The sequence below is a fragment of the Athene cunicularia genome (assembly GCF_003259725.1).
Source record: "Athene cunicularia isolate RWA chromosome 27 unlocalized genomic scaffold, athCun1 chr27_part1, whole genome shotgun sequence".
NCBI lineage: Eukaryota > Metazoa > Chordata > Aves > Strigiformes > Strigidae > Athene > Athene cunicularia.
Window position 1 is genome coordinate 4,309,145 of NW_020799138.1, and position 9,182 is coordinate 4,318,326.

Below are 9,182 nucleotides of genomic sequence, written 5' to 3' on the forward strand. Positions count from 1 at the left end.
GGGTACCTGTCAGGAGGGAGGAGGAAAGGGATTAGATGGGTGGGGAGGCTGCAGGGGGAACATCACCTCGGGAGCAGTCAGCCTTGCTGCTGGGGCTGCTCTCCAACTCACCGCCCACAGACGTCCAGTGGGATCTTCTCATCCTTCACAGTCAAGACACAGGGCAGCTGGAGCAGCACCTCAAAGTGGGGCAGCCCTGGGGGAACACCAGCAGGGAATGGCACTGTGCCCATTTCTTCCTTCAGGAGATTCTTGCCATCCCATGCGATGGCTCCCAAATACCCCGTGGGGAGCCCAGCCTTTGTCCCCACACACCATATTCCTTCACGCTGAATGAGCTCTTCTTGCCCTCCACCTCGATGTTGTACACGCCCAGGGCTGGCTCCAGACCCAGCGGGAAGGACAGGTCCACGATGCCCTGCCGCGGGCTCACCTCCTGCCACTGCGCCACACGGTGCCCACTGGGGTCCTGCACACAGGGACACGCAGAGTCAGCCCTCGCTCGCGGGTCTGAAGATGGGGTGCGTGGTGGTGGTGGTGGGTTGACAACCTCAGGGACTCAAGTCACTCTGCATCTCCTGGCAAGAAGCAGAGGTTTTGCCCTGCCATCACACTCAGCATGGCCCTGAGGGCATCACCTCTCCAGAGGAAAATTTCCCCCTGGGGTCTGTATTAGCTGAGCTCCAGCCTGGCTACAGCAGCCAGAGCTGGCAGGAGGACGCTCCAGCGTGGACTGGGAGCTCAGGGGTTCTCCAGTTTGGGTCAAAGTGTCTGTGGCAATAGCCACTGCTCTCTTCCTCTGTGTAACCTGTCCCTTAGCACCATCTCCCCAGAGGAACCTGTGTCTCGCAGACAGACAACAAGCTGGCCCTGACTGGGCTGGCAATGTGCACGGGGAAGCCAAGCCCTTCTCCCCGCTCCTTATAACTCAGCACCTGCAGCGGGGATGTCCCTGTCCCTGCTTCTCATCTCCAACTTCAGCCGTGTGCTGGGCCCTTTGTTCCTCCCGAGGGAGCTGACAGGCCGGCACAGGGTGAGGACTCACCTGCACGGTCACCAAGGGGAGCTGCAAAGAAAGAGAGAGGAAGCGTTCAGCAAGACCAAAGCACAGAGGGCTGAGCTGTAGCTGAGCCGGGCGCTGTGCCTCTGGGGTCTGGCTTGGCCCCCACAGAGCTGGTAGCTGGGCTGGGGGCTCAGCAGGGCTCAGGGCTGCTCTCATGGCTCGGCTCCCAGAGCCCTTGTGCTGCCTTTCCCAAGCAGCGGGACGCGAGCAGCGAGGCTGCATTGTGCCAACAGCGTTAGCTGGGCAATTGGGCCTGTCAGCACCGTGTACCGTCAGGAGTGTAACACCAGCAGGCGTTGTGATGGTGTGTCAAAGCTACGCTCGAGAGGAGACAGGCAAAGGGATGGTGCAAAGGGAATAATTCATCCCCTGCAGCAGTGCCAAAAGCCAGGGGCTGTACCCTGGGCACTCAGGCTGGGAGCGCTGGGAAGAGCTGTGTCCCACCCCCCACCCCACCCGTCCTTGCGGTGTTTGGGGGGTTCCCTCCCCACACCCGTCTCCTCCACGCTCGGTGACACTGAAGGCTGTGCCACTGCTGCCAAGACCGATTGTTCTGGGTGCGGGGGGATCCTATTGCCTCTGCGCCCGTCCTGTGCCCTGACCCTGCCTTACCTGCCTGTTGCTGGGAATGAAGTTTTGATCGAAACGGACAATTCGAAGCTTCACTGGAGAGAGCAAAGGCAGGAGCAGAGTGAGAACTAGGGCCTGAGACCCCAACCTGGGGATCCGAAGAGCCTGTGAGCTCTTCCAGCAGCTCCTGCCCCTCACCAGTTTGTCCAGGCTTGTAGACATCCTTGTCTGTCTGCACCAAGGTCCCCAGCTCCAGGGTTCTCACCAGTACTTGCCTCTGCTCAGAGACCTCCAGGGAACCTCCCTGGATGGAGACGTGAAGATGCGCAACCTCATTGACCCATTTAGGAGGGCTAGAAACCTGCCCCGGAGAAACAGCAGAGATGGTTGCAAAGCCTTTATGTTGGATGCCAGTGGCACATCCTACCTGTACCCCATCGCCACCATCCCATTGCCCCATGAAGTCACCAGGGGACTGGTAACATGGGCAGATGATGCCGATAAAGCCCACAAGGTCTCTGTACATTGCCCCATGTCTCCCCACTCTCCAGCTCACTCCTTGCCCATGCAGAATGGACCCCAGGTCCCCTCCCAGTTCCACCAGCACAGCTCTGGCAGTGGGTAGGGGATGGATAGCCCTTCCTGAGGTCTTTAGCCCTGCCATGGGGCCAGGACTCACGCTGGAGAAGCGGGGCCAGTTCAGCCGGAGGATATCGCTGTGCTGCTCTTCCAGGGTGATGTTGGGGACGCTGTGGCTGCTTGCCAGGTGGAGGGTCACGCGCACGGGCTCGTCCAGGTCCATGAGGTGCACATGCACTTTGCCCGTGTATGGGTAGTAGAACACGGAGGGGAACAGCACCATGTAGTGTCTGGGGAGGGGCCACATCGGCAGTAGAGGAGACCAGGGAGACCCCACCAAATCCCAGGGCTCCCCTCCACTCCAGACTCTCAAGGCGGGAGGTACTCGGGGGTTTTTCCAGCAGGGCTATGCCACCCAGCCTTCCCCCCATCCACCCAGGGAGACTGGCCAGTGCACAGAGCAGAGCGGAGCCCCCTCTGCCTAAGCACCTTGGGGAAGAACCGAGGGGATGATCAGCAGAGGGAGGGAAGGCTCTGCTCACCCACCAGCTTGGGTGTCAGGTTGCACCTACATCAAAGCAGCCTGGAGACACCAAGCCCTGGTACAAAGTCCTCCATGGGGACAACCCACCACCCCGAGCACTTCCATCCTGAGCAGCGACCGCAGTCACAGCAAGGATTGTCACACCACTGAGACAAACCATCATCCCACCAGACGTGGACAGGCAGACATGGGGAGGGCTTACGGCTTTGCAGATGCTCCAGCTGTGAGGGGTAGGATGCAAAGCAGCAGGCAGGCCAGGACAGCTGCAGGCACCATGCTTGAAGAAGCTGTGGAAGCAAGGTGGTCCCAGAACCCCCGTGATGAGTTTTTCTTCCTCTCCTCAAGGTTTCACTCCCCGCTCTGGCAGCAAGCAAAAGCCAGCAAGGTCTCTGCTGGGCCCCAGCCACCCAGCTCGGACAATGTTTAACTACCAGACCTAGACTTTGCTGGGTTCAAGGCTCTAGGCAGCCAAACCACACCCATGGTGGTGGGCACATGGTGGGACCGCTGAGCCAGCTCAGAGCTGACAGACTAAGCCACACGTAGGGAGCCCTGGCAGGAAGGGAGGGAATAGAGGGGCTTTGTGGGAAATGAGATCCTCCATGTGCATGCTGCCCCTGACCATCTGCACGTGACGGTTCCTGATCTGCTGAGTTGCTACTCATGGGAAGCCTCTTTTCTCTTGCTAATATCTTTGCCTAGTGGTACCTGTCTGGGTGGACAATTGCCATGGTTTTGTAGAGTTTCCTCCTTAACGAGCCAGCCACTCCCAAGGGCAGGAACAATGCCAGACCAGAGCGCTTCACCCTTGTTTGGCCACGGTTTGCCAGGGTTTCTTATTTGAATCTGGGAGGTGAAGCTGCCCACCCTGCTCCCAGCACTGGGGACAGGCACACACTGCATTTCTCCCTGCCCTGCTCTCACCCAGGGGTGGCTGGGACAGGAGCTGCTCAGCTGGGAAGGAGCCAGCAGATGCCCAAAGCCCTTCCTGGGAGCAGGGAACAGGCCAGGGAAGACGGTAGCTGGTGGATGGGTCTGGTGGTGCCCCAGGTGGGCATAATGCAGACACCTCTGCCCTGTGAGGGTTTGGGGCGTTAATGGATGCTCTTCCTGTGCACATGGTGCTTGTCCCCGAAGCAGGGACAGGTCTACCTCGGGGGCAGACCTAGCCTAGACCGGCATAACTCTCACCCTGTCACAAGCTCCTCACACCACCCCGCGCTGCACCCAGGAGAAGCTGTGGTGTCCATAGGAATGCTAAACATGCAGCAATGCAGGCACCCCGTGTGGCCCTGAGGAGATGGATCCCCCTGCCCATGCTCCCCTCAGCACCCGAGGCGCAGGCAGGACACCGTGCACACACTCTGCCAGGTACGGACTCTTTAATCTTGCCCCTTTGTCTCATAGTTCTTCATCATGGATGCTCTTCTCATGTGTCGATATCCCCTGTAGCCCCTGGACCTCCTGCCCGCCCCCACAAGCCCCTTGCTGTGCTCTGAACCCCTCCCCAGAGCTGGCTGTAGCTGAACAGCATTGCCAGCTTGCAGGAGCCTCTGGAAGAAGCAAGGCAGCAAGCCCACGGGTGAACCCCACAGCGAGGCGCGCAGTCAGGGGTGGAAAGTGGTGCAGTGAAGCCCCAGCCCTGCCTGGCACATCCCTCCCCCCTCCCCAGTGTGCAGGCAGGAGCCATCCAGGCAGAGGGGGCTGGCGACCCCAGGGCCAGACACAGCTCTGGGTTTGGGGGCACAGGGGATGCACAGCCATAGCAAGGGGGTTCTGGGGCACCTTGCACTGGTGTTGGGGTGCTGCCTAGTCACTGTCCCACACTGCTCTGCCTCCCCTTGCACCGGGGCACCGTTCTGCTCTGGCAGGTCTGGTGGAAACATCCGCAGGGGACAAGGAGATGTCACAGCCCAGCCGCCGGCTGTGCCACCTGCCTTACACCCCCGAGTGCCTCCGGGTCCCTCTGCCTAATGGCTGGTCGTGGTTGTGTCCTCCTCGCACTGTGAGCTGCCCGTCCCCCTGCCAGCACTGGACCCAGCACAGCGGGGGAGTGGAGGCTGCTCCGCGTGCTGGTCCCCACGGTGATTTGCAGACATCTCAGCGAGGGCATCAGCCATGGCCTGGTGAACAGTCTCTGTCAGTTCAGGGACATCCTTTGGGCTCAGCCCCTGGGTTTCTCCCCTGGGAAGAATCTGGATTGTGCATGTTCCTGGAGGGAGAGAGAGGGGAAAGGCCGGGGATTCTGTTAGACATTCCCAGCAGGAACCAGCTCTTCCCATCTGCTGCCTCCACCACCAGCTGCCGCCACACACCTCAGCGTCTCGCAAAGACACCTCCAAGTACCACGAGCCTCATCTCCAGCACAGCCCTGCTTTCTGGCAACAGGGCTTCTTGTCCATCACTTACCAGAGGTGAATCTCTTTTCCTTGGAGCTGAAGAAGTCCCAGTATGGGGAGATGACGATGGGGAAAATGGGAACCTGTAGGAGATGGAGGGTCAGGGACGTCTTTCATACAGACACCCTCCCCAGCTGGGACTCCAGCTCCTGCCATGCTTCAGCAGGTCCCCGTCCCCTCCCTGGGTCCTGCACAGCAGGGTGCCTGTGCCTGGGGACTGCAGACCCCAGAAGTCCCGAATGTCCCCCAGTCCGCTGCCCCAGGGTGCACGCCCACCCAGCTCCATCGAGGACAAGTGGAGGGGGAGCCTCCACTCAGCCTCACCTGAGCCTGCACAGCCAAGTGGAAAGCCCCGCGCTTGAATGGCAGCATAGATTTGTTCTGGTTCCTGGTGCCTTCAGGGAAAATCAGCACTCGGAGCTGCACAGGACAGGGAGAGACATGAACATGGAGCCCAACCAGAGCATCCTGGGACCTGCTCTGTGAGTCCTCCCCACACCCCCCTTGCCCTATCGATGTTTGCTCCCCAACTCCCCCCCGCTGCCAGCCCCCCTCACATTTTCACGCCGCATGGTCCTGGCCGTCTGAGAGATGACATCGATTGCATCTTCTCTTTTGTGGCGGTCGATGAAGATGATGCCACTGAGCCAGCAGGCCCACCCTACGGTGCCCATGTACATGAGCTCCTTCTTGGCAATGGGCACACAGCGGTCAGGAATAACCTCAACCATGCCTGGAAGATGGATGGGAGAGGAAACGATCCATCCCAGCCCAGTGACACCCAGAACCAACCAGCCCTGTGGCTGTAGTGACCTGGTATTGTCTTTTTTTGTCCCAACCCTCTCTCTGCAGCACATCCATAGCCCTGAGCTCCTGTCCCACCAGCTCTTCTGGCCTCTACCTACCACACTGCCCTGTAGAAATCCTGGCACTGGCCACACTGGAATCCCCCCCAGGGTGAGCTGGGTCCTCCCCTGCAGCACCCCACAGGCTGCCCATGTTTTGTTGAGCCCGCCTCTTCCTTGCACATACCCAGGAGGTCAAGGGAAGCTTGGTGGTTGCAAACTATCACAAAGGGCTCCTTGTTGTTCAGATGCTCAGAGCCCCGCACCTGCATCTTGATGCCATAGAAGAGTTTGAGGGGCAGGATTGCAGCACGCAGGAGCCTAGGGCACAGGAACACATGTGGGGAGCAGATTGTCACAGAGGGGGCTGCTGGATTTTTTTCCAGTCCTTCACAGTCACTCAGGGAGCAAGGTGCAAGGTGGGCCAGGCTAGATCTGGTCTACGTGAGCAAATAGTGTATCCCGAGGTGTCTCTGTGTTCAGTCTCAGTGATGCTTTGCTTTTCTAAGCACATTTGTAGCCTGAGTAGTTCAGAGCTAAGCTTGAAACCATCCCGGAGTTGAGAGCAGTGGCTGTCTCAGTAGGGGAATGTCTGCATTGGAGCCACTGCTGAAGAGCAGCCAGCACAAGGTGGTGGGAGAAAAACCCAAACCAACAGGCTTTTTGATGTCCAGGGATGACGGGAAAGCAAGAAGAGAAGGGATAGGATGTCTGCCTGCAGCCAAGGTGCAAATCATCCCATCCCAAGGAGGACAACTGCCTCTGGCCAGGTGAGCCTCACCCTGAGGCTCCCCAAAGTGCAGAGCTTGATCTGCATGTGCAGGGTGGAAACCCAGACCCCAGGCTAGCAGCCTGCAACGCAGAAGACAGAGGAACTGGATTGCAGCTGAGAGGTGCTGAGCTGTGGATGGATGAGCACTGAGGATGGACATGCAGAGAAACAGTCTTGAGACAGACAAGGTCTACAGTGTTGAGGATGGCTCCAGGGGCTGTCCCAGCAGACCTACCAAAGGGCAGAGCTGCAGGCACCAAGTTTCTGCTGCAGGTGGAGGGGGAAAAGAGCAGGGAAGGAAAAACATCTCGGCTCCATTCATTAGAGGAAATCAGAAAGAATAACTTCACTGGACCTGCAGCATCAGAAAGAGCCAGAATTTCCATCTGTGCAGAACGAAGGGAGAACAAGGAAGAGTGGTGTCACTATCCAAGGAGGGTTGGACAGGAAGGGTAACATCAGGATGGCAGTGCTGATGAGTGACACTCATTATGAGAATAACAAGAGGAATGGAGGGAGGATGGAGCAACAGGGATTGCAGCACCCACAGTGGAGATAAAAAGCTGGTACGTTTTCAGTGTTGAAATGAAGGACTCTCCAACCCACAGCACGAAGAGCACCCATGCCAGAATCCACACATCTGGCAGAGATTGGTCCCAGGGGGCCCACAGCGAACAGGACAGGGGACAGGGCTGTCAGCAAGAGCTCAGCACCATACAGAGATGAGATGATATTTGAGAGGAGAGGGTAGAGGCAGGCACAGAGGGAGAAGGAGGCATCCACCTTTAGAAGGTCCATTGTATCAGACCACCCATCCCTTGGGAGATGCAAACTCAGAGATCCCTGTGTCTGCAGAGAAGCAAAACACTTATGGAAATGCCCCAAAGCCAAGACTAATGACAGGAAGGTGCTCTAAGCCGGAGGCTTTGGGATTTGGATGCTGAAGGGGTGTGCTGCTCTGGTGGAGGATGGTTACAAGATGTTGGTGGGACAAGATAAGGCAGCATGAGTCACCACTGCATCGCGCCAGGTATTTCCACTACACCGGAAGCGTTTGTGCCAGAGCTCGAAGTGCCCGCAATGTGTGCATGTGTGCACAGCTTTTCTGCATGTAAAGGACAAGGGAGAGAGACTACACAATGGACTGATGACATCAAACCTCTGACCACACTCCTGCCAAGGGCCCGAAATTCATCAGCATAAGTACATGACAGCTCAAGCTCAGCAAATACAAGCTCAGACATTTCTCACTCTGACATAATTATATCCCTTCTAGTATGCTATCATGCCCAGGAATCCAGTAACAAGATTGCAACACTCTTGAAAGCAACCAGACCTTCCTCTTGTGTTGCACAGTGATGTTATCTCGGCTGCCACCACCCTCGAGCACAGCTGACAGCACCAGCGCGTGACTCACCAGGACATGACTGTGCCATGCCTGGCAGCTGATGGCACGGAGACATCCCAAAATCCCTCTGCCAATGTGCGGTCCCTGGGGCTCCCGCTAAACAAGACCTGGCTGCACTCCCAGGGAGACGACAACAGGTGTGCATTTGCATCCTGCTAATGCTTGTCAGCTTTTGCCAAAACCCCCCTACCACCCACCCAACTGATGACCCCAACATTGCAATGGCCAAAAATGATCACTTTTATGCCACTTCATCCTCCACGGACCACTAGTCTGACCCAGATTGCCACCTCCATCATGGTGTAACCCTCTCTGGGCCTGGCCAGCACCTCTTCACCACACCACAAGATACAGATGCACCCTTCATTGCCACATAGACATGACCACAGCCCTTGCCATGGCCCCAGGGCTCAATCGCCGGCTGTAACACAGCTGCGGATATGCCCAGAGCAGGAGACCATGTGCTCACAAGACCACACGAGCTCCTCCATCACAGCCAAACCCCAGCCATTTCCACATCAGATGCACATCCCCAGGCTGTACTTACTTCATGTTCTCCACAGAGCGTCCCCGAAGAGCTGCAAAGGGTGACAGGAGGGTGGCCATTGCCACAATCCAGAAGTTGAAGAAGCCCACCTTGCAGAAGTAGTGGAAGGTGGCATTATACCAGAAAAGCATCAGGGCTGCCAAAGGAAGGAGGAGCAGCAGCCCGTGGAGCAGGAGCACCTCCATCATGCTGCCCCGGCGGGAGGTTGCTGGGGAGCTCAGCCCAGGTTCCTGGGAGCAGGGCAAGTGGAGCAGGGGAAGCCGAGGAGCATGGCAGGTGAATCAGTGTATCAGCAGAGCAGCACGTGGGCGTTTGGGGCTGGTCCCCGGGAAGGTGCTGCGTGTATCTCGCCCTGTACAGAGGTCTGAGGATGGACTGGCTCAGGTGGGAGGCATGCTACCCCACCAAGGGTGGAGAGCGGTGGCAAGTCAACACCAGTGACCCTGGGTCACCCA

General features: G+C 58.0%; 1 protein-coding gene across 1 annotated transcript; it reads right to left on the reverse strand.

The window, feature by feature from the left end:
• Nucleotides 1–4,726: 4,726 nt before the first annotated feature.
• On the reverse strand, nt 4,727–8,912 carry LOC113489197 (1-acyl-sn-glycerol-3-phosphate acyltransferase alpha-like). Its single transcript, XM_026864745.1, has 6 exons — nt 8,728–8,912; nt 6,188–6,321; nt 5,713–5,888; nt 5,480–5,575; nt 5,166–5,238; nt 4,727–4,968 (listed from the first exon to the last, which is right to left on the reverse strand). Exons 1-6 carry the CDS (start codon nt 8,910–8,912, stop codon nt 4,727–4,729), a joined length of 906 nt encoding a protein of 301 aa, XP_026720546.1.
• Between the last annotated feature and the right edge of the window lie 270 nt (nt 8,913–9,182).

Coding starts and splice junctions, on each gene's coding strand:
- LOC113489197 (XM_026864745.1), bottom strand. CDS start 8,912: ATGGAGGTGCTCCTGCTCCACGGGCTGCTGCTCCTCCTTCCTTTGGCA. Junction 5,889..6,187: donor AGCTTCCCTTGACCTCCTGG/GTATGTGCAAGG, acceptor TCCATCTTCCAG/GCATGGTTGAGGTTATTCCT. Junction 5,576..5,712: donor GGACCATGCGGCGTGAAAAT/GTGAGGGGGGCT, acceptor TGTCCTGTGCAG/CTCCGAGTGCTGATTTTCCC.